Below are 26,333 nucleotides of genomic sequence, written 5' to 3' on the forward strand. Positions count from 1 at the left end.
GTTGAAAAAATGTTTATGCTTACAAAATACTCATCTACGATGTTTGATATTTGCCTTGGTATACTTAACCAATAGCAAGATAACATTCAAATTGGCTCTATATTAAAATATTTCTCAGGCCAATATGAATATATTTTTTTAGCAGTTTTTATCCCAAAGTAGGGGAACAGCAAAAATCAAATTCCATGAATTCCCAAATATGATAAAATATGCATAAATAATTTTAAAAGAGGCTTAATATGATAGGTTAAAACATTAAGTCTCAGTATTGAATAACATACTTAACTTGGACTACTGCTAGTCTCCAAAGTGAGCTCACCTTTTGTGAAAGGCTGGTTTAATTAGTATTGTTGAGAGCATAAAAAATTAAGTACAGTTATGATTTGGTATTTTGGTAATGGACTGTTGTCATAATTGAAAATGGTTATGCTTTGACTCTAGGTTCTAGATTAGTTCATGATTCTAACAAACATATAGTCTTACTATAAAATTCCTCATAATAGCAAATGAAGCAAATCTTGGAATCCTATTCCTTAAGAGAATATATATAGAGGGCACTAAACTAGTAGTCTACCTGTAGTAAATTTTTTGTCTAAATAAGGTATTTTGCTTTACTTAAGTGTCGTTTGTATGTTTTCTAATAAGAATGTCTTCACCAGAAATTAAGTTGAGCTCCAAGATTCTGTGTTTAACTGGAATTCTTATCTGTTCACTTAATTGCAGGGGCTGATGGGAGAAAGTTTAAGAGTTGTATCTAAGATGAAAGTACTTCCCAAGTGATGGTTATTTCATAATTTCATTATAATCCTAGTATTTTCCTTTTTATAGGAGTCTCCCATTTTTTTCATAATGGATTCTGCTTAAGAAGAGATGCTATTGCTGCCAGTATTCAGAAGATTGAGAAAATTCTCCAGTGGTTTGAAAGCCAAAAGCAGCTTAACTTTTATGCAAGTTCATTACTGTTTGTTTATGAAGGTTCATCTCAGCCAACTACTACAAAATTGAATGACAGGACTTTGGCAGAAAAGTTTTTGTCCAAAGGTCAGCTCTCAGACACAGATGTACTGGAGTACAATAATAACTTTCATGTGTTAAATTCTACAGCGAATGGAAAAATAGAAGCTTCAGTGGGTAAAAGCTTGTCCAAAATGTATGCTTGTCACAGAAAAATGTATTCAAAAAAGCATCACAGTCAGACTTCATTGAAAGTTGAAAATATAGAGCAAGACAATGGGTGGAAAAGCATGTCACAGGAGCGTTTAAATGGAAATGTACTTTCCCAACTGGAAAAAGTTTTCTGCCATCTTCCCACTGGTTGTCAAGAGACTGCAGAAGTAGAAGTGAGAATGATAGACTTTGCTCATGTGTTCCCTAGCAACACAGTAGATGAGGGATATGTTTATGGGCTGAAGCATTTAATTACTGTACTGCAGAGCATATTAGACAATTGAATCTTTTACTGCAGTCTTTTTAAAGGGGTGGGGCAATCATAATGAAGAGCAGCAGTTAATAACTCTGCACTTGTAATGCTGTGTAAAAAATTTGTATTGTGAGTCTACATTTTGTCTTTATACTTTTGGTAGAAGAGTTAACTTTTTTATAATCTTAACTCAGGAAAACTAATTATTTGTTCATTAGAAAACTATAAAGAGTAAAGAAACTTAGGAATGTTATGCAGGGAATGTGGTGGTACGTGGCTTAAATGTCTGTTGGCTCAAGCAAAATGCAAACCATTATTCAATCATAATGAGTTTAGTTTGTTTTCTGTAGCCATTTATCATGAAACCTCTGTCTACCCGGACATAGTGAGCCATATCTATAACTCATTACATTATTAGAATACTTTAAAAAATGTAGAAAGCATAGGCTGATATCCTTAGTATTGCTATGTATGAAGTTATTAAAACTGGAGAAAATTCTACAGAAAAAAGTTACTCTTTAGGTTTTGTATTAAAAGTTCAAACCAGCATATCAAAAGGTGCTTCTTAGTAAAATGATTTAGGATTATTGCATTCCAAAAGCACATTTTTTTCCTTTCATTTTCACTTATATACATAATTCACGAAAAAGATCATTGAAATGGATAAAAACAACAACAACAAAAGTCTTGAAATTAAGGGCACTTATTAGTCTTGCCAGGGTTAGGGAAAAGAGAAGATATTTGCAACGAACAAAATATTTTTCTTTTAAAATGTTTAATTTATGGGAAAATTGGAATATGTATTTACTACATTGTAACAAGTATTTATAAACCATAAAGTACCTTGCCTTTTACTCTGTAGCTTCAAAAAGATGGATGATTGAAGCTCTTTTTGTTTCCCCTTTAAATAACTCATTTTGAGGTTTTTCTTTTATAATTCATGTGTTTATATGTCCCCTTTTAGTTAAGCAGTGGTGTTGACTGTATGTTGCTAAAAAGTGTTTCTCAGAATTCTAATAAGCAGTTAAGGACAAAATTCAGTTGTCAAAAATACCATGTATAAATTAGTACGTCATACAGAGCTTGGTGCATATCTAAATTCATGCTTCTGTTTCATTCTTACTCAAAACAGTTTTATATCATATTCAAGAGAGTGATTATAATTTAATTTCATGAAAGGGGCAGTGCTAATTTTCTTGGAAAAAGTAGATCTGTAAGTATTATCTCTGTTTCACATTCACCACCTTAAAAAAAACTAGTTATTATCAGAAACATTTAAAACTTTGAAATTAAATTTGCAAAAATGTTAAATGTTTGTTTTCATTGAACTTTGATTTACCAGAAAAAGGTCTTAAGTAGTTAACAGTCTTGTCATATTCTTGGAAGTTGTTTTAGAGTTGTGAACTGTTAGACTCTTCCCTTTCCTTCCCCCTCAGAATTAAAATACCCTTTTTTAGTGTGAAGGAAAATATCACAGTTTTATCTCACCTTCCCAACCCTCTCTCTGAATGTGCTTTTGCAATCATCTGAGCACAGAGAAGTATGAAATTAATTCTATGCTTAGTAACTTTATTAAGCTTGTATACCTTTAAAATTCACATGCATTTATTATAGCAAAATTTGATTATTTTATATTTTTTATTTGGGGTCAATGTAGGTATTTTCCGTAAGGACTTCATATGTTTGCCTATTGCCTAAATGGGTATTGCTATAGCTTTTGAATTTTTGTTTTGCTTTTTTCATCCTACAATGTGGACTTTTGTTGTTGTTGTTACTTGGATAGTGATTCAGTAGATCTTAAGCTCAGATAATTAAACACTATTTTGAATCTTACCAAGATACTTTTTAGTATGGGATAGTATCAACCTATTACAATGAATTAATAAATTTAAGTATTATCATATTTTTGTGCATTTTAGCTCAATAAAATGTGAATCTATTGTTCCAGATTTTCTTTATGCATATTTAGAAATAATGGATTTGTAAAATCAGTGTCTTACCTTTTTGATAGATAATGTTTTGTTTCCATAAAACCAGAAATACTTTTATCTTTTGTTCTTCAGGGAAGGGATTCACATTTTATTCTGTTTACATTTTTTTTTTTAATCACTGTCATTCACTGCCTATTTGGTGTTACTTTATAAGTAAGCTTACATGTAAGAGAACAAGTATTGGTTTGCGTTTATCTACATGTGATTATTTTATTGTCTAGTCCAGTCATATAACGTTATGCTGAAATTTACCACTGTGGGGATGAAAGATCACTAGTCACCAAGCATATTTAAACATTTAAATGTTTAAGAAATAATAATAAGGATATAGTTTGGGTTAATAGGATTACCATAGTTTCTTCTCCCTAGGAATCAAAAATAATGATTTTTGTGTATTTCTTATGAAATGCACTCATGAAAAAGACTTTAATTATGGATAGTGAATAATACATTTCTCTAATAAAAATTTAAATTGTATAATAGTTTTATAATAAAGTATTTACAGTAATCAGTATTTTAATATGGATGAAAGTCGCATAGATTCAGATAAATTTAAAATTGATGATAAATGCTAAATATTTTATCTAAATAGTTTTTCAAGAAACAGTTGTGAAAATGTGTGTATTAAATGACTCTAAACTGGAGCATGTGGTATTTTCAACTCCGTATTCATTATTTGTTTAATATGTCTAGAAATTGTACTTACTGTGCCTCTCTACACTACAATTTGCTGTTGTGGGGCTTTAGATTGTGTTCAACTGAATATGATCTTTTTTTGTGATTTTAATTGAGTATAATTTACTGTTTTATGATTTCCAAGATGATCTTCATATCTCTGTACCATATATATATGTATATATATATCAAACTTATAATGTAGCTTAAGATAAAATTAATTTTCAGAGATATTTCAGTTGCAGTTTTCTTATTTCATGCAACTGAAAACACTTTTGTTTCTAGGATTTGGAATATTAAAGAACATGTAGGATGAAAAAAAATGGTAGAACAATGAAAAAATTTTATTTGTGAAATTATAGAAATTTTGTCCACTATTTTAAGGCATTGTCATCATTTCAGTACCATCTGCCCTTAGTAGTTTGGCATTTGATACTGTAAAACTTGATTTGCTTTAAAAATTGTTTACAGTGCTTTGTAATAATCTTCCTTATCCAGTGCCTTTAACCTTGATTTGATATATTTGTAGCCTTGGTTATCCTTCCTTACATCCTGTAATATCTTCATAGCCTACACTTAAATTAAAAAAAAAAAAAAGTCAATTTGGTCAAGTGAAGAAGTAGCAATTATCTGCCAATGCTTTGGGAAAATAAGTAATGTTGTCTATGGAGGCCAGGCATCTTAGTTCATCCAGAAATATAAATGGGACAAACATTTTTAACCCCTGAATATATAGTTGTGATCCAATCAGACAAAGCCCTGACATTTCCAGCATTCTGTCTAGATTGACTGGGTTCAGGGCTAAATGAAAATAGAGATATGGAGAAATGCTTATTTAAAGGTAATAGTTAACTAACATTCAACTTCATGGAAAGATAAGTAATTGAGTTGAGATGAAGCAACTAACAATATGTTAGAGGTTAAAAATAATAGTTTGCAGCATTGTAACCTCTATTTGACATTTGAGTTCAGCTGTAATTATTGATAGCATTAAAAGGCCTTAATTTTTCTTGCTGGTAAAGGTACGTGTACTTAGACTGGTCATTTAGAGTAGTGTTTTAACATAGTATTACTGTGAAAAACATTCCATTACAAATTCACAAGCAAATTACTGCACATTTAAAAAATTGTACTTTTCAATTTACTGCAAGTATTTTAGACCTCTGACTTCAAATCATAGGTATTTTAATTTGGCAATGAATATGAAATTACTTTTTGATTTAAATGGTAATATTACTAAAATGCTTATTAATATTTTAGGAAGGTTGGAATCTCCATGTTTTTGGATTTAATATTTAAATTCTTATTAATTATTTTGATAGTATTTAGTAAGAGGAAATAGTACCCATGCAATTAAACAAATTAGAATATACTGTAAAGAATTTTTTTTTAAATGTTGAAATTTGTCATCACTGGGGTTAAATTTTGGCCTGGTATTCACTTAAAATATACATTAACACATTTAATTATGAAATAAAATAGTCTTAAGTATGATATATGATGCACCTATATATAAATGAAAATGGCGTGCACAAAGACACTTTACTGTGGGAACTGAACTGGAAGATTTATGAAAGCATGTGAAATTGCACCTAAAATCGTGTTGTTAGTGACTATGCTAACTTTATTGTACTTGATGAATGAATGTATTTAGTCTAGTCAAAGTTACTTTGGTTTAAATGTCTAAACAATGTTTTTTTTAAAAAGTGTAATTTGTACTATTGATGAGGGGGGTATTCTTGGACTGCAGGGGTCATTGTCAATGTGTGATTTGTGTTTTTATAGAGTCATCTAATGTGATATACCAATTTTTATATAAGTCATATTTAGGTAATTCTATAACTGTATATTTGACCACCTATTAAAATGTTTTGCATTGGAGCTTTTTTCATTAATTGTGATAGCTTACAGACTCCTGGTAGTTTGAAAATAACTTACTCATTCACCAAATATTTGAGTACATGTTATATACCAAAAACTGTAGGAATCATTGGGGAGTCAAAGATGATTAAGACAAAATATTAATAGATAGAAGCATATGCATTGGAAATGAAAAAGTATGTAGAATATTTTGTATTAATATTTTTTTCTATCATAGTCTGAAATCTTTGGAATCAGCCTAGTAGGAGAAATAGACTATAAGAGAAAAATATTGACTTAACTGTGAAAATATATACTATAATTTAAAACTTCAGAAACAGATTAGATATTTTTGCATGTATTTGAAACTTCATGAGTCACTTAGTGACCAAGTTTTTTTTTTTTTTTTCCTTTCATTCATTAATTACAGAGAGCACAATCCAACGTCTATCTACCCTGTATCATGCACTGTATTTGGCCTTGGAGATTCTAAAAAGTTGAATAAGGGATCTAGTACTTGCCGTCAAGATATGCACTGTCTGATAGAAGAAAAATATATAAATGTGGGGAAAATGTTATTGAGGATATGATGCATACTTATCAATATCCAGCAGAGATGGAGAAGGGGAATCAGTTCTGATGGCATGTAAGAGGGTGAACACTTCACAGCAATTGTGAGTCAAAGCTCTCAAAGGTTGTGTGGCATTACTCATGCCTGCTGCTGTGCACTGTAGGGAGGAGCAGTGCTGTGTGAAGTACACTCCTTCAGTATCTTTGGGATTGGTTTCAGGAGCCCCCACGGATACCAAATCCACAGGTCAAGCCCCTCATATAAAATGGCTAGTACAGTCAGCAGTCTATATTCATGGGTTTCAAATCCATAGATACAGAGGGCCTGCAAACCATATCTAAGTGGACACACCCAATTGAAACCTACCGTCTTTTTAAGACAGGCTCTTTAAGGAAGAAAAAAAAAAAAAAGACTGCCTGCCTAACCACTGAAAACAATAGGGAATTGCACTGCCATGGTCTCCAAGTTATGGCTAAGTATACGAATTAAATAGAGCCTGAAATGAAATAATAAATGAAAATAATAGTAGTATAATTAAGAGTGAAAAGTAATCACTTGGAGATTTTTTTTAAAAATGCAGATTCTGATTCAACATGTTTGGATGGGATTTGTGATATTCCTGATTTGTGGACCACACTGAATAGCAAGGTTTTCAAAATTTTTTTTTTGTGGAAGACAGAGTGTATAGTGGAACTTGATCCAAGGAATAGAGCCATTTGAAAGCTAGGAGAGTGCTGGGAAAGAAAATGGTTTACAATGTGAGAAAATAGAGTCAACAAGAGTTCAAGGTAATGGTCATTCTGTTAGGCCATTAAACCTTCCTTTTGCAACAGATCTTAAGAAATCTTTAATCAAATCATAGACATTCATTTTCTGTTATTTGCATGTGAATGTTGACTAATTTGCCAACTGAAGAAAACATCCTATATATGCTTGATAATTATGTTGTACTTGCCATCTAACAACATCTAGAAGTGCTTTAGGCATAAATGACATGGTATCATTGGCTTAGATACTCTGAAATAGTCAGATCTGTGTGTTTCTAAGAGAAGTTAGTTAAAATTGTTATTTAAGTTAATGTAATTTGACAAACTGCCTTGGGACGGGCAGAAAAAAAGTGATGAATGTGGAAGAACCATGTGGACATGTTAGTCTATGGGAGAATAAAAGAGTATCACCTCACACATTTTGAAGAATATGAATTTAAGTTAAATATATAGGCTTAACTTACAGATTATAGAGCTTGGATCCAGTTCAAAGAGTATCTTTGTTGTAAATTTGTTTAGAAGCTATAATATAACTTTAAGTTCTCATCCATCTTAACTTCCATTTTTCACTCTAGTATGGTTGACTCTAACCCACTGTGGTTTGAGCAAGCTCCGGGAGTTGGTGATGGACAGAGAAGCCTGGTGTGCTGCAGTCCAAGGGGTTGCAAAGAGTCAGACACGACTGAGCTGAACTAAACTGAACTGAACTCACCTAGGTTATGCCAGAGGCAGAGAGGACAGTCTAAGTTGCAGTAGCCTGACTAACCTGTCAGCAATTATTGCTGCAAACACCCCAAAATGTAAGTGGCATAAACAACCAACCATCTTTTATTATTTGTATGGATCTGCAAGTTAATTGAGTCATTCTGCTAATCTTGGCTGGACTTGGGCATCTACAATCAGCTGGCAGGTTGGCTGAGTGGGGCCTAGTGAGGATGGGTTGTGAGCTAGTCCAGTCAGGCGAGTCCAGGCATTTTCTCTTAATAGTAGTTTGGGGTCCAAGAGAAGATTGCTAAATCCTGAGTCGGTAAGGGAGGAAAGACATGCCAGTAGGCCACAGTGCAATCAACAGCATGCTTTAATCTCAGACCAGCTCACATGGGGCCCCAGAAAATCAAGTCGTATCATGTCATTAATGGTCCAAGGTTTTTATCAGGAAGAAGTATTAGATCAGTTTCAGTTCAGTTCAGTTGTGCAGTTATCTCTGACACTTTGCAACCCATTGGACTACAGCATGCCAGGCCTCCCTGTCTGTCACCAACTCCCAGAGTTTACTCACTCATGTCTATTCAGTCAGTGATGCCATCCAACCATTTCATCCTCTGTCGTCCCCTTCTCCTGCCTTTAATCTTTCCCAGTATCAGGGTCTTTTCCAATGAGTCAGTTCTTCACATCAGGTAGCCAAAGTATTGGAGTTTCAGTATCAGTCCTTCCAATGAATATTCAGGACTGATTTCCTTTAGGATGGACTGGTTTGATCTCCTTGCAGTCCAAGGGACTCTCAAGAGTCTTTTCCAACACCACAGTTCAAAAGCATCAATTCTTCAGTGCTCAGCTTTCTTTATAGTCCAGCTCTCACATCCATACATGACTACTGGAAAAACCATAGCTTTGACTAGATGGACTTTTGTTGGCAAAGTAATGTCTGTGCTTTTTACTGTGCTGTCTAGGTTGGTCATAACTTTTCTTCCAAAGAGCAAGCACTTTTTAATTTCATGGCTGCAGTCACAATCTGCAGTGATTTTGAAGCCCCCCCAAAAAAAGTCTGTCACTGTTTCCACTGTTACCCCATCTACTTGCCATGAAGTGATGGGACCAGATGCCATGATCTTAGTTTTCTGAATGTTGAGTTACAAGCCAACTTTTTCACTCTCCTCTTTCACTTTCATCAAGAGGCTCTTTAGTTCTTCTTCGCTTTCTGACATAAGGGTGGTATCATCTGCATACCTGAGGTTATTGATACTTCTCCTCTGTCAATCTTGATTCCAGCTTGTGCTTCATTGAGCCTAGTGTTTCTTATGATGTACTCTGCATATTGGTTAAATAAGCAGGGTGAAAATATACAGCTTTGACATACTCCTTTCCCTATTTGGAACCAGTCTGTTGTTCCATGTCTAGTTCTAACTGTTCAGTCTGTTGTTCCATGTCTGGTTCTAACTGTTACTTCTTGACCTGCATACAGATTTCTCAAGAGGCAGGTTAGGTAGTCTGGTATTCCCATCTCTTTTAAGAATTTTCCACAGTTTGTTGCAGTCCACACAGTCAAAGGCTTTGGCATAGTCAATAAAGCAGAAATAGATGATTTTCTGGAACTCTTTTGCTTTTTTGATGACCCAGTGGATCTCGGCAATTTGATCTCTTGTTCCTCTGCCTTTTCTAAATTCAGCTTGAACATCTGGAAGTTCACAGTTCACTACTGTTGAAGCCTGGCTTGGAGGATTTTGAACATTACTAGCTTGTGAGATGAGTGCAATTGTATGGTAGCTTGATCATCCTTTGGCATTGCCTTTTCTTTGAGATTGGAATGATAACTGACCTTTTCCAGTCCTGTGGCCACTGCTGAGTTTCCCAAATTTGCTGACATATTGAGTGCAGCACTACCATAGCATCATCTTTTAGGATTGAAATAGCTCAATTGGATTCCACCATCTCCACTAGCTTTATTCCTATTGATGCTTCCTAAGGCCCACTTGACTTCGCATTCCAGGATGTCTGGCTCTAGGTGAGTGATCACACCGTCGTGGTTATCTGGATGATGAAGATCTTTTTTGTACAGTTCTGTTATATTCTTGCCACCCTTTCTTAGTATCTTCTGCTTCTGTTAGGTCCATACCATTTCTGTCCTTTATTGTGCCCATCTTTGCATGAAATGTTCCATGGAATCTCTAATTTTCTTGAAGAGATCTCTAGTCTTTCCCGTTCTATTGTTTTCCTCCATTTCTTTGCATTGATTACTGAGGAAGGCTTTCTTATCTCTCTGTGCTATTCTTTGTAACTCTGCATTCAGATGGGTATATCTTTCCTTTTCTCCTTTGCCTTTTGCTTGTCTTTTTTTTCACAGCTATTTGTAAGGCCTCCGCAGACAACCGTTTTGCCTTTTTGCATTTCTTTTTCTTGGGGATGGTCTTGATCACTGCCTCTTGTACAATGTCACGAACCTCCATCCATAATTCTTCAGGCACTCTTTTGTCTATCAGATCTAATCCCTTGAATCTATTTATCACTTCCACTGTATAATTTTAAGGGATTTAAGTCATACCTGAATGGTCTACTGGTTTTCCCTACTTTGTTCAGTTTAAGTCTAAATTTGGCAATAAGGAATTCATGATCTGAGCCATGGTCAGCTCCCAGTCTTGTTTTTGCTGACTGTATAAAGCTTCTCCATCTTTGGCTCCAAATAATAGAATCAATCTGATTTCTGTATTGACCATCTGGTGATGTCCATGTGTAGAGTCTTCTCTTGTGTTGTTGGAAGGGGGTGTTTGCTATGACCATTGCATTCTCTGGCAAAACTATTAGCCTTTGCCCTGCTTTATTCTGTACTCCAAGGCCAAATTTGCCTGTTACTCCAGGTGTTTCTTGACTTCCTACTTTTGCATTCCAGTCCCTTAATGAAAAGGACATCTTTTCTGGGTGTTAGTTCTAGAAGGTCTTGTAGGTCTTCATAGAAACGTTCAACTTCAGCTTCTTCAGCATTACTGGTAGGGGCATAGACTTGGATTACTGTGATATTGAATGGTTTGCCTTGGAAACATACAGAGATCATTGTATCGTTTTTGAGATTGCATCCAAGTACTGCATTTCGGACTCTTTTGTTGACTATGATACCTACTCCATTTCTTCTATTGGATTCTTGCCCACAGTATAGATATAATGGTCATTTGAGTTAAATTCACCCATTCCAGTCCATTGTATTTCACTGATTCCTGAAATGTCGATGTTCACTCTTGCCATCTCCTGTTTGACCACTTCCAATTTGCCTTGATTCATGGACCTAGCAGTCCAGGTTCCTATGCAATATTGCTTTTATAGCATCAGACTTTACTTCCATCACCAGTCACATCCACAACTGGGTGCTATTTTTGCTTTGTTTCCATCTCTTCATTCTTTTTGGAGTTATTTCTCCACTGTCTCCAGTAGCATGTCGGGTACCTACTGACCTGGGGAATTCATCTTTCAGTGTCCTATCGTTTTGTCTTTTCACGCTGTTCATGGGGTTCTCAAGGCAGGAATACTGAAGTAGTTTGCCATTCCTTTCTCCAGTGCACCACGTTTTGTCAGAACTCTCTACCATGACCGTCCATATTGTGTGGCCCTACACAGCATGGCTCATAGTTTCATTGAGTTAGACAAGGCTGTGGTCCATGTGATCAGATTGGTTAGTTTTCTGTGCATGGTTTTCCATGTGTCTGCCCTCTGATGGAGAAGGATAAGAGGCTTATGGAAGCTTCCTGATGAGGGAGACTGAGGGAGAAAAGGTGTTGTTCTGATGGGCGGGCCTATGCTTAGCAAATCTTTAATCCAATTCTCTGTTGATGGGTGGGGCTATGTTCCCTCCCTATTATTTGACCTGAGGCCAAACTATGGTGGAGGTAAAGGTCCCATGCAGGCACTGTTGCATTCAGTGTCCCCTACCCTGCAGCAGGCCTCAGCCGACCCATGCCTCTGCCAGAGTCTCCTGGACACTCATGGGCAAGTCTGGGTCAGTCTCTTGTAGGATGACTGGTCCTTTCTCCTGGGTCCTGGTGTGCACAGGGTTTTATTTGTGCCCTCCAATAATCTGTTTTTCAGTCCTGTGTAAGTTCTCATGACTCTGTGGTGGATTAATGGTGACCTCCAAGAGGGCTTATGCCATACCCAGGTCTACTGCACCCAGAGCCCCTGCCCCTGCAGCAGCCCACTGCTGACTATACCTCATTAGGAGAGACTCAAACATAGTTCTGACCCAGTCTCTCTGGGGTCTCTGGGTCCTGGTGTGCACAAGGTTTGTTTGACCCTCTGAGCATCTCTGCTGGTATGGGGTTTGATTCTAGACGTGATTTTGCCCCTCCTACCATCTTGCTGGGGCTTCTCTTTTGCCGTTGGATGTGGGCTGTCTCCTCAAAGTCATTCCAGTGCTGCCTAGCTGCTGCTCCTGCTGCGGTGCTGCGCAGCAAGTTTTAAATATGCAATACATCAAATACCCAATGGATATATTATTATTAGTTATAGTCACCATGCTGTACATTATATCCCCATGAATGACTTACTTTATGGCTGGAAGTTTGTACTTTCTGAAGTACAGAAAGGTTTTCTGTAATTTCTCCCCATATAAAAGTATTTCTCTCCATATAAAAGCTGACTTAAAACTCAACATTCAAGAAATGAAGATCATGGCATCCGGTTCCATCACTTCATGGCAAATGATGGGGAGAATGTGGAAACAGTAACAGTTTTCTTGGGCTCCAAAATCACTGTGGCTGGTGACTGCAGCCATGAAATTAAAAGACGTTTGCTCCTTGGAAGGAGAGCTGACAAATCTAGGCAGTGTTATTAAAAAAGAAGATCACTTTGCCAACGAAGGTCCATCTAGTCAAAGATATGGTGTTTCTAGTAGTCATGTATGGATGTGAGAGTTGGATCATAAAGAAAGCTGAGCACTGAAGAATTGATTCTTTCAAATTGTGGTGCTGGAGAAGACTCTTGAGAGTCCTTTGGACAGCAAGGAGATCAAATCAGTCAATCCTAAAGGAAATCAACCCTGAATATGCATTAGAAGGACTGATGCAAAAGCTGAAGGTCCAATCTTTTGGCCACCTGATGCTGGGAATGATTGAAGGCAAAAGAAGAAGGGAGAGACAGAGGCTGAGATGGTTAGATGGCATCACTGATTCAATGGACATGAGTTTGAGCAAACTCCAGGAGATAGTGAAGGACAGGGAAGCCTGGCATTCTGCAGTTCATGGGGTCGAAAGAGTCAGAGATGACTTAGTGACTGAACAACAGCCCATTTTGCACCCCTGATCCTCCAACTATGGTAATCACCAATCTGTTCTTTGTGTCTATGAGTTCTTTTTTTTTTTTTAATCCACATATAAGTAGGTTCCAAAGATCCTACTGAAGGATCATGACTGAAGTGACTTAGCACAGTAACATAAGTAGGATCAGGTGATGTTTGTTTTCTCGCTCTCTTTTTTTTTTTTTTCCAGCCAGTATAATGCCTGCAAGGTCCACTATGAGCAACATGGAGGTACTCTGCATGGAAAGAAGATGTTGAAAAGGCCAAAACTAAATACTGGATTGTTTCTGTTTGAGAGTACTACCTAACACAGGAAAAGAATTTAAATATATCCTTAATTACACTGATTCAGATTATATACCTGAATTAAAAATGTTAACTTGTAGCTGACCAAAAAGTTTTTTATGAATATATAGACAAAGTATACATAAATTTCAAGATGTGCCATGTATGGAAATGTTTATTTTAGCTTTTTTCCTCTTTGAACTATTTTATTGAAGTACAATTCAAGCTGGTTTAGCAAAAATTTATGATTTAAATTTGTAAGCCATCACCACAGTCCAATTTGGGAACTTTTTCGTCAAGCCCCAGATTTCCTTTAAGCATATTGCACTTTTTTCACCGTTCTTAACAGGACCGAGAGAAGAAACACACACACACACACACACACACACGCGCGCGCGCGCGCGTCTCACTTTTAAGGGAAAAGAAAAATTACCTAGTACCACCTAGTGGTTTTTGAGTAGATAGCAAGTTGATATCTGAGTTCCTGAAATCCTGAGATTCATGTTTCCTTGTTTTCTTCCGTGAGATCACTAAATCAGCTATAAATATTTATTGTTTATGAATGAAATTCAATTTGAAAGTATATACAAAATTATCTAAAACCATTACTAGATAAATTTTAAATGCTTAATTAAAAATTAATGGCATTCTTCAAATGAAATTTTACTTGAAGTCTCAATATGTTTAGCTGATAAGTGCTTCACAACTGAAGCAGGGATGGGGACTGCTTGTTCCCCTACTTGATGAAACTAATTTTATAAATACAAGACATACACAAAAAATAAAAAAGAGTGATTGGGTACTGGGAAATGAATAAATTCTTCCTCTTGGTCTTATTTCTGTCTCGCGTGTGTATTTATAGGTGAACACTTTTATTTTTAAAGGTGAATATCAAATTTTTAAAATATTGCAAAAATATCCAGCAAAGTCTGTGAAAGATAGTAATTTTCCATTACTTCCCCCTTCTGGATTCTTCCCTATTGGTGGCAGTAAATACATCACTCACAGGCTAGGACTGAAGGCAGTAGCTAACTCAAGGAGCCCCTGACTCAGCCTCACAGCTTGACTTTTTTGCTGGAGACCTCACATGTTACCTCAGTTCATTGGAGCTCCGTGACCCAAAATTAATTAAATTGTGATCAACAGTGTAATATTTGTCTGGTGAAATGCACATAATTCTTACAACATTCCTAAAAAACAGTACCTTTTTCCAGAAATATGTTTCAGAGAAACAATAATTTCAGTTATATAATTAGAAATGTCAAATTGAATAATAACAATAATTACCTAACATAGGTTCCAGTTCTGCCTTAACTCTTACTGTTTGTATGATCTTGGGCAAGTCACTTGACCTCCTTTTGCTGAATATCTCTCAACTAAAAGCTGGAGATAATAAACAATGCATGTATACCATATAGTAAGAACACAATGAATGTTAGATATCATTGCTATTGTTTTACTATTAGTATTATTTTCTTAGACTGGTGTATGAGGGATGGCTTAACCTGTGACTGTAGAAGAAATCTGATCACACCACTTCCATAGGTATAAATACAAAATTAACAGTATGGGAATGGTAGGGCTCAGGTGCTGACCTTGGTTCTGAAACCACCATCACTCAAGAGGGCAAGATTGTTGTGAAACCTTAGGATATTGGTGATTTCTAAGTGACGGGAAATGTGTACACACACACACACACACACAGGGGGGAAAGTGTGAGGAAGAGAGAAAAGCATAGCTCTGGAGAATTTGCTAGGTTGATGAGTGGGAAAAAAAAATGGTGCTTCATATTTTCAAATTTCATTGCTTGCTATCATGAAGACAGAAATAAATACCTTGCTTTTGGCAGAAAGCTATGGGCAGGTATGTAGGGGGTAGTTTACATATTTCTTCCCTTGAACTATCATTGTATTTCCTTGTCACACTAAGTAATTGCTTTGAGATTAGTATTTAATCACTAAGCTGTAAGTCCCCTGAGGGCAGAGACTGGGTCTTGTGCACCCTGATGAGAACAAAGAATAATGCCTGTTTCTTAGTCAGCTCAAGCTACCTTAACAAAATACCATAAACCAAGTGGCTTAAATAAAAATAATTTTTTTCCTCACAACTCTGGAGGCTAGAAATGTGAAATCATGGTGTCAGCCTGGTTGACCCTCTTGCTGTGTCCTGATACAGTAGAAAGAGAGAATGAGAGAGACAGAGTCCTCTGGTGGCTCTTCTTATAAAGATACAAAGCCTATCACTGGGGCTCTAACCTTATGACCTCATCTAACCCTAATTACCTCCCAAAGGCCCCACCTCCAAACACCATCACACTGGGATTTAAGGCCTAAACATGGATTTTGGGGGGATGAAAACATTCAGTTCATGACAGCATGGAAAGTGGGAAGTACACAGTGCCTGTCACACTGAAGGCCCTCAAGAAATGGCAGTTATGTACAAAGGGAAAACTGTAATCTGGGTCTCAGTGTTTCAGTTTCACTATATAGTTCTCTTGCATGTTATAGGTCACATATGATGAACCGGGCAGCAGCATATACAGCTTTGTCATTGTCTTTGTTTCCTTAGCTACATGCACCAGCTCAGCAAGGAAGATGTTCAGACTGGCTCTGCTGGGAGAGGCAGTGAGACAGAGATGTGAAACACATCAAGATGGAGCCTGAGCACCAGAAAAAGGTCCTAGCTACTGCTTCCAGTGGAACAGTTGTTGGCTGGAGCCTATGTGGACTGCATTCTAAAGGTAGTTTAATGTAGCATACAGTCACAGGTAAGACTTGCAGAGCTGTTATTATGTGCCAGATATTCTAAGCTCTTATATATGTTGACTCATTTTAGTAATTACAAAAACTCTTAAGGGGTAAAAAAAATATTATTGTAATTTCACAAATGGGGAAACTGAGATAAAAATATGTAAAGGACACAGTTCAGCTCATGACACCATCTTTGCCCAACTTTGGTGTTTATAGCTCCTCTTAATCATTTTCCATTTTTGCCTATCTTGAACCTACTCTTCCCTGCTAAACCTCTTCCAAGACTTCAGAAGTAGGCTTGGGGACCAGTGAAGGGTAATGCCTCTCTGCACAAACACATTTCAGAACTCAGGACATGGGGAAATGTATGTGTCATGTGAAAGAAGCTTATTTCCACTGGCTACAGTTAGATTCATCCCTAGGGTATCATGAATTCCTTACCTGGTACCAGCACTGACTCTGATAGGCAGCCAGTGGCACCCCAGGAAAGAGATAGTGTTGTCACTTCCTACATTATTATCTCTTTTATGCACTTTTGGGGAACAAATGCAAATGTTAGATGGATTTTTCTTGTGTATCTACATTTCTTTGAATGCTATGGGGGACAGCAGAAAAGAGGTAGAATAAAAAGTGATATTTCATCCCTGTTCAGTCAGTGGGGTGAGGATCTTGGACCCTTGATCCTTGATCTGCTGACCCTTGATGTAAGTGCAATGACCTTGAACTCTAGTGCTAGCACCTTGCTTTGTATCACAACCCTCCACCTCTTGGCTTTTGCTTTTCTACCCATTTATTCTCATTTTCTTGCTTGCTTCTATCATGAGTCAGTCATAGGTGACAATAGGTCTCTTGATTCTTTCTGTGAGTGACAGAATCTTAAGATTTTGCCTTGAAGGTTGAAGACTAGAATGTTTCTATATAAAGAAATTAGACTTTTATAAACTGATAAGCCTGGGCTATCTTGTTTCCTGGGAAGTAAGTGGGAAGGGTCTGAGAGAGGAAATTATAGCTTTTCATATTAATTGAGAGGAGTCAGTTATTCCAAAGAAAATATTCTGCTCTGTATTCAGTTAAACAATTTATTTGTCAAATACCCATTCATTTAACAGAGATACAAAAGAAGTGTTAAAAGTTCTTGTCATAGCATGCAAGGAGGTTTATACATTTTTCTTGGGGTGAAAGAATTGAAAAGATAAAAACATTAGTAAATCATGGAATATCATGAACAGAAATGCAAAATAGTCTGATTTTAAGTATACATAGTTGACTGCCATCAATCCTCAGGGTCTGAACTTCCAAATCAGTTCCACTTTATAAGACCACAGATAGTGTTAATTTGAACACTCCATAAAAGGTACATGCTTAAAAATTAAATACTGGAGTAAAGAGTTTCCTAGAGGAAAATTCCATATATATATATTTTTCTTTCCAAAGCTACTTTTGGCATGTTTTTGAAATCCAAATCTGAGCAGCAGAGACTTTTTTACAACTAAATGAGAATATCAGAAGGGAACTGAAACCTTCATAGAAGTCCAAGGGTAAAAAAAAAAATAATTCATTTAAGTCAACTGTGACCGAGCATGCCAGCTCTCTGCTCAGTATCCATTCTCTGCTCCTTCAACAGTAATGTAAAACGCCAGTTATCATCTTGGTATATGGAAGCCATACTATAAAATATACATATCCCAGACCTTAAGAAAGCTCTGAGGTGTCATGTATAGTCATATGACCAAGTTCTGGTCTGTTGGTTTTGAGCTGTGGTCATGTGTGTATTTTTCAGGCCATGTACCTTTTAAAGGAAGGGATTTCCCATTCTTCTCCATTTCCTTCTTTTTCTGATGTCTGGAATGCAAATATGGACTATGCAGATGTGTGTAACAAACCAGCCTTGTATCTCATTGTTTTCATTTGCTTATCTCTGAATATTAATGAGGCTGAGCATATTTTTCATATATTTATTAGTCATTTAAGCACAGCATCTAACTCAGTGAATTCGGAAAGAGTAACAAAGCACATCCAAAGAGGTAAGAAGAAAAGAAAGAATAAAGATTTCTATTTTTAACCTTAATTCCTAATGAGTGTTTGTGGAACAATCAATTTCCTTCTAAGTGTTGGCTTAGCTATGTCAAACAATTTTTTACATGAGTGGTGTTTTGTTCATGTTCAGTTCTAAGCAGATCTTTATTTTCTCTGTTTTTTTCTTTTTTTTAACTCCATGAGTTGCCTGGTCTTATGTTATTTAATTCTCAAGCATTTGAAAGGTCTTAATAACTATATTTTTTGGCATTAATTTCAAATTTTATTGTACTATGGTTGAAGTAATCTGAGTTGTATATTGATCTTTGGGGATTTATTAAGATTAATTCAAAGGCCTAAAATTGTTTACTTTTATAAATGTTGTATGTGTATCCAAAAAATATATATTCTTAATGGCTCTGTGTGTGTGTATTCCAACATTTAATATATTTGATAAATCCAGTACAGTATTAATTGTTCATATCTTTGATATTATCACTTATTCTTATCTGTTTGTTATCACTTTCTGAGAGGACTATGTTGTAAATATGTAACATAATTTTAGAATTATAGTTGTTCTTCTTAGAATAATGCTTTTTGCAATTATTTTGATGATCACCTTATACTTCTGGTGTTTGCCAAACAATTATAGAAGTTTATTGTGTTTATGTCTTGGCTTAATTAGATCTTTTCAATGATTTTGGCATTTGGAGGGCATTCTTGAGAGGGAAATTTTATTTTAGTTATTATTTCTCTCTCTCCTGCTGTGCTCATCCACTCTTCTTTAGTGGTTTCACAACTGTACAAAGAAGTGTGAAATTTCAACAAGAATGGATATTTTCAGGGAGTTTTACCCAGAATGACAACATTACTAAAAGATTTAGCTGAAAATGTGGGGAGTGTGCTGAATGAATGGTTATGGTTAGTGCTGGCAGTGTTGTGTATCTCTGGGAGGGGAGTGTGGAAGTGTATGTTAAATCCATGTTAGCAAAAATCTTTGAAATGAGGCTCTTCATTTTATTCGGTAGACTTTGTACAGTTCTGAAATACTCTGTTGGTTTGGCTTTGCTTCTGGTTTCTTAATAATAGAACAGGGAAAACATTTACTTAATATTATTCTCAACGTTGTCATGTAAACTATTTGTGACTGTTTGTGACATTATTTGAAGATCTGAAATGAAAAACTCCCAATGTCTGAAAAATTATTTCATTATTACTCTCAAAACAATGTCTTCAGTGAATGTCTACAGTTATATAAGTGATGTACCTAAAGTCTCTGGCTGACACAGTTTGACTTTTATCATGATTCAGTATTCTTCTGGATCAATGAGTCCCTAATTTGACAGTGTTATCAGGAGACCAATTTGAATTATAGCTGCTTAGAGTTCCAGAAATATAAAGCCAAACACATCATTCCTTTATTTTGTTTTATTATCACTTACTAGCTTGTATTGCACTATAATTATTTAACTCTTTGTATTAAAATCTTATAGTTTTTCCCCAGTATTCATTGTTCTCTCCCCAATTTTTAAACTCCAATTTTTGGTTCAGTGCTTGGTTCCTCAGAAAAAAGAACAAATTTCCCAGCCTCTTTTGTAGCTGCTGCTGCTGCTAAGTCACGTCAGTCGTGTCCGACTCTGTGTGACCCCATAGATGGCAGCCCACCAGACTCCCCGGTCCTTGGGATTCTCTAGGCAAGAACACTGGAGTGGGTTGCCATTTCCTTCTCCAATGCATGAAAGTGCAAAGTGACAGTGAAGTCGTTCAGTCGTGTCTGACTCTTAGTGACCCCATGGACTGCAGCGTACCAGGCTCCTCCATCCATGGGATTTGCAAGGCAAGAGTACTGGAGTGGGTTGCCATTGCCTTCTCCAACTTTTATAGCTAGATATGGCCAAATGATTATGTTCCATTCAATGGGATGTATCTGGAGGTAATGTATAAAGTTGAGGTGAGGGGGGGGGGGAATCTGTCTTCTTTTATACTTTCTTATATTTGTTGGGCAGATAAAGATGTAATAGCTGGAGCTACAGCATTTATCTTGGACAATGAGGTGACCTTTAGACTAGATATCCTATAGAGAGCAATAACAAGATAATTAAGTTTGATTTCTTACACTACAAGTGCTTTAACAGTTCTGATATGACTACTATTTGGCTTTTTGAATATGAGAGAGAAATAAACTTCCATTTTTGTTTAAACCACTATGATTTTTAGCTATTTTGGCACTCACTCACATTCTAATATAATCTTAGCTAACAGACTCTACAATGTTTTTGCATGTCAAGCATGCACTTTCCATTCTTCAGGATATACTATCTCAATTTTCCTGTTTTTATACATGTGATTAGATGAGGCTGAGAGTAGTCCCCCAGTTTCAAGGAAGGGCATATGAGCCTTGCCTCACCAATCATAGCATTCCATCTAGTGGGCCTCGGTGATTGGTTCACAGATAGTCACAAGATCCATCCCAGACTAATGAGGTACAATCTGGGACTTTTATTGGAACTAATAGGAAGGAGAAGCTCTTTTTCCACCACAGTTGATAAACTATGAGGATTTGAATCTGAGGCTCTTTTTAGCATAAATGAGGGCTTGTCTGAAAGAGAGGCCAACAGAGGAAAAATATTGGCATGGAGTTAACACACACACACACACACACAAAGACACCAAAAGATTGTAACATTATTTGAGTGTTTTGTTCTAGCCATTCCTGAAGCTAAATATTCCTGGCCTCTAATTCAGTTCAGTTCAGTTGCTCAGTTGTGTCCGACTCTTTGCGACCCCATGAATTGCAGCACACCAGGCCTCCCTGTCCATCACCAACTCCCTGAGTTCACCCAAACTCATGTCCATCGAGTCGGTGATGCCATCCAACCATCTCATCCCCTTCTTCTCCTGCCCCCAAATCCCTCCCAGCATCAGAGTCTTTTTCAATGAGTCAACTCTTTGCATGAGGTGGCCAAAGTACTGGAGTTTCAGCTTAAGCATCAGTCCTTCCAAAGGACACCCAGGACTGATTTCCTTTAGAATGGACTGGTTGAATCTCCTTGCAGTCCAAGGGACTCTCAAGAGTCTTCACCAACACCACAGTTCAAAAGCATCAGTTCTTCGGTGCTCAGCTTTCTTCATAGTCCATTCACATCCATACATGACCACTGGAAAAATCATAGCCTTGATTAGATGGACCTTTGTTGGCAAAGTAATGTCTCTCCCTTTGAATATGCTATCTAGGTTGGTCATAACTTTTCTTTCAATGCGTAAGCATCTTTTAATTTTGTGGCTGCAATCACTATCTGCAGTGATTTTGGAGCCCCCCAAAATAAAGTCTGACACTGTTTTCACTGTTTCCCCATCTATTCTCCATGGGACCAGATGCCATGATCTTCGTTTTCTGAATGTTGAGCTTTAAGCCAACTTTTTCACTCTCCTCTTTCACTTTCATCAAGAGGCTTTTTAGTTCCTCTTCACTTTCTGCCATAAGGGTGGTGTTATCTGCATATCTGAGGTGATTGAGATTTCTCCCGGCAACCTTGATTCCAGCTTTTGCTTCTTCCAGCCCAGCATTTCTCATCATGTACTCTGCATATAAGTTAAATAAGCAGGGTAACAACATACAGCCTTGATGTACTCCTTTTCCTATTTGGAACCAGTTTCTTGTTCCATGTGCAGTTCTAAATGTTGCTTCCTAAGCTGCATACAGGTTTCTCAATAGGCAGGTCAGGTGGTCTGGTATTCCCATCTCTTTCAGAATTTTCCACAGTTTATTGTGACCCACACAGTCAAAGGCTTTGACATAGTCAATAAAGCAGAAGACTGGATTTTATTCTTTTTTTTTTCTTTTTGCAGTTTTCATAGGCAACAGTATCTTCAAGAGAGCTAATATTTAACAGTGGTATGACCAACCATTATCAGATACCTAATTTTATTTTGAAGGCCAAAACTCATAGAATGCTTATTACTATTCCCAAAGTAGTCACATTGGGGTCTTTAAACATCTTTCAATAAATGTTACTGCCACTGCTCAGTGTATTTTGAGAAATGGTCCTATAAATTGCCTTCAACATCTGTGGCATTTTTTTTTTTCTTTGTAACTCAATAGTAATAAACCTTTATCATGTGAAAATGACTTGGTTTCTGCAACCAGCCAAACTTGAGTTGAAATTAAGTCTGCTAAGTTTGGAGAGAAAGAGACTCAGGAGCATAAGTGAAAGAAAGTATACTAGAAAGGAAATGAACTTTTAATACATTTTGTTAAAACTCATTAAAATATATTTAGTAGCCATTATTAAGTTCAGTTTACCTAAGAGAAGTTGTGTAAATGGCCTGAGGGTTCATAGTCCATGTAGCCAGGGCTAGGACCCAATCTCAGATCTGTCTGACTCCAAAGACTGACTTTTTCTTTCCACCATTTTGTGTCCTTAAGGCTGATTTTGTTTGATGAGATTGGATACATCCAGGGTGGTATGGCCATAGACAAGGCTGACTTTATTTGGAATAAAAACTGCTGGTGGTGCTAATGATAAAGAGCTCACCTGCCAATACAGGAAATGTAAGGGATTTGGGTTCAATCCCTGGATCAAGAAGATCCCCTGGAGGAGAGCATGGCAACTCACTCCAATATTATTTCCTGGAGACTCCCATGGACCTAGGAGCCTGGTGGGCTACAGATTATAGGGTCGCAGAGTTGAACACGGCTGAAGCACAACATGCAAAGCAAAGAGACTTACTTCCTCTTGAGTTTTGTCATGTAAGTGTCATGCCATAGGGTAGAGACAAACACCTCTAGTGTCACGGGGTACGGATCAAGTGAAGTTTATTAGGGGAGATTTAAAGAAGGTCAGCCCATCATGTGTAGTTTAGGCTTAGCAGGATGTACTGTTGAAAGCAGCCCCTGAGAAGAATCCTGCCACTGTACTCCTTGGAAAACGGAGAATGCTGTGGTCTGAGTATGTGTGTCTCTCCAAAGTTTACAAGTTGAAAACCAGTAGGTAGGGTCTTTGGGAGACAATTAGGCCCTAAGGGTCAAGCCCATGTGAATGGGGTTAGAGCCCTTATAAAAGAGGCTCCAGAGGGCTAGTTTGCCTCTTTCACCACATGAGGACACAGTGAGAAGTTAGCAGTCTGCAACCTGGAAGCAGCCCCTCACCAGAAACCGACTGTATTGGCATGTTGGTCTCCAAACAGCCTCCAAAGCTGTGAGATACGTGTTTCTGTTGTTTATAATCTGTTTTGTTATAGCAGCCTGAAAGGATTAAGAAAATACTGAAGGGGAGCAGAAAACACTTGTTTGGTCACGTACAATGAGTGTTTTCTGGTGGCAAGAAGTGGCCTTGCTGAAAAAAGAGTGTCCAGTGCCCAGAAGTCATTAGTTTAGGGGGTTCACATGCTAGAAGCTGGTAGGAGCTACTTACCTTGTAGAGCTTCAGCTGAGCCAGCTCACTCCTACTGAGCAAACTCTTTGCCAGATCACCGAAATGAAGGGCAGTGATGAGAAGGGACAATAAGGGGGCAAGTGTAGATGGAGCCACCAGGGCCACCCATCAGGTTTACAGTTTGTCTTTTTCCAGCAAATGTGTACTTTCCTGACACGACAAATTTATTTTGAATGGATATGTTTGTTTGTTCTAGCATGTGCCCCCAAAGGGTAACTTACAGATTGAATACTCTTGAAAATGAGCTGCTATAGAGTGTGTTTTAGGCATATGTGACCTAGGACTCAGTATGTTTGTTTGTATATTCTAGAGTGTGGATATGTTGTTTTGTGCCTCCAAAGGGTAACAGATTCAATTCTCTTTGGAAAATGAGCTGCTGAAGAGTGTATCTAAGGCATATATGACCCAGGACTTTTAGCTTGCTGTCTATTTCAAAGAAAATCTCCCAGGAGCTTCAACAGAGAAGAGGAATACGTCATGGTTATCTTGAGCATCTGTGGTGATAATTAGTGACCAGAACATCCCAGGGTAACAAAAAGTCCAAGATTCTCTATCTGTTCTTTTGAACCTAATCCAGAGATGGGAATAGAGGCAATGAGTCAGCTGTCTTGATGGATGCATGTGTTGTTGTCTATAGATAGGGACTGTTGTTTTTAAAAAGGTTGTCTAAGCCTTTGGGTAGGAGACTTTTATTTTACCTGCTTCTTCTCTACCACTTAATGACATCATTTTCCAGTGGTGATTGTGGAGTGGAGCACTGTCACATTCTGTATCTCTGTCTGTTGCCTGTTCAAGAAGTGGCTGGAAATTTTCTGCAGTTGCAGCATGTAAAAGACAGCTCTGCTGTGGTGCCTTTTATAAAGGAAAGGATGGGCTAAGCTGCTTCTGGTTTTGATGAGGATCGCAGGAAACAATACCAGGAGCATAGTGAGGGGAGGGGTCTGGAAGCAGATAGTTGGGAGATAAAGGGAGATGGGATGTGAGCTGCTAACAGACACAACTACTGTGGATTCCATTATCTCCTGGCTGTTTGATCCTGCACCAGTTACTGAACCTCTCTCAGCCTCACATCTGTTTGAAAATGGGAATTATAATAATACCTTTTTGGTTTGAAACCTTAGAGTTCCCTGGGTGAATGTTAAAACTGGCCCCCATACATGGAGGGTAGGGAGAAACTGAATAAAGAGGCTGACCACTACAGATTGGTATATGGCTGATTTAGTAAGCAAGAAAATTTACATGTGAGGTTTGTTTTGTGTGACCACAAGATGAGTAGATCTCTGTACCTGAACAACAGAATCTTAAAAGTTCATACAGAGGTCTTCAGGGGTTCAGTCACATATACCATTCAGAGGGTCTCAACAACTCCTTCATCTTTTAAGGCTACATCCTTGAATTGGCTGCTAGGATGGGGACAGTAAGCACAGGTTCATTCCAAGGACAAGGAAGTGGCTGGGAAGCCTCCCACTGTCTGGGTCCAGCTCAAGAGCCAACCTGCAGCACATCCTCTCAGTGACCTCCTCCAGCACATCTACCCCATAAAATTGTTGAGATTAAATGATTCAATTTCTAAAGTGTCTGCTGTGTAGAGGTATGATGGTAAGCAATAAAAGTGCTATTTTTTGTTAGGATGATGATGACAATAATTATAATTATTAAGGGCATCATGGTGGCTCAATGATAAAGAATCCATCTGCACCGCAGGAGATGTGGGTTCGATCCCTGGGTTGGGAAGATCTGCTGGAGTACCAAATGGCAACCCACTCAAGTGTTCTTGCCTGGGAAATCCCATGGATAGAAAAGCCTGTCAGGCTACAATCCATGGGGTTGCAAAGAGTCAGACACAACTGAGCACACATGCATGCAAGGATGTCATGGGAGAGGACTGGCATTTTGAAAGTATCTGGCAAAATATATCAGTCTGTATCCAATCTGGTGAGATAAACCACAAAATAATTTAAACAGGCGTGTATCATATAAAGCGGAGAAGGCGATGGCACCCCACTCCAGTACTCTTGCTTGGAAAATCCCATGGATGGAGGAGCTTGGTAGGCTGCAGTCCATGGGGTCACTAAGAGTTGGACACGACTGAGCTACTTCACTTTCACTTTTTACTTTCATGCATTGGAGAAGGAAATGGCAACCCACTCCAATGTTCTTGCCTGGAGAATCCCAGGGACGGCAGAGCCTGGTGGGCTGCCGTCTATGGGGTCGCACAGAGTCGGACACGACTGAAGCAACTTAGCAGCAGCAGCAGCAGCAGCATATAAAGACCTATTAAATGTTGAGAAAAGGGTAACTGTAAGATAAAAGAAGACTTTATAGGGTTCCTAGACTGAGGGAGAGTACACAGGAAGACACACCTGGAAGACGGGCTCATCCTTAAGGCTGGGGTTCAGATTTTGTTGGAAAAGTTGTAGTTACAGCCCACTGCATGGTAAAAATTTTTGATTTGCATGGTCTGCATATTCTGGGCAAGCAGGAAACAACTCTCCAGGAACATGTCGGGTACAGGAGAGCTGTAGCCAGCTAGCTGGCATGTGGCTGTGCAGAAAGAGTGAGGGC

The 26,333-nt window shown here is 37.6% G+C and overlaps 1 protein-coding gene across 6 annotated transcripts in view; it reads left to right on the forward strand.

Moving 5' to 3' along the window:
* The window catches only part of IPMK (inositol polyphosphate multikinase), a 62,961-nt gene extending 48,558 nt beyond the window's left edge, over positions 1 to 14,403 (forward strand). For 4 of the 6 annotated variants that reach the window (XM_086377884.1, XM_086377882.1, XM_086377885.1 and 1 more), the window contains exon 6: positions 829 to 5,967. In XM_086377884.1, coding sequence (XP_086234010.1) covers positions 829 to 1,451 — 623 coding nt within the window. In that variant the 3' untranslated portion in view covers positions 1,452 to 5,967. Of the gene's footprint in view, positions 1 to 828; positions 5,968 to 13,472 lie in introns of those variants that run through there. The other 2 variants (XM_086377888.1, XM_086377887.1) reach the window with 2 other exon arrangements.
* The last annotated feature ends 11,930 nt before the right edge of the window (positions 14,404 to 26,333 follow it).

Source organism: Bos grunniens, chromosome 26 (genome assembly GCF_055505025.1).
Source record: "Bos grunniens cultivar Pamir isolate PY7600 chromosome 26, Bosgru_T2T1.0, whole genome shotgun sequence".
Lineage (NCBI taxonomy): Eukaryota > Metazoa > Chordata > Mammalia > Artiodactyla > Bovidae > Bos > Bos grunniens.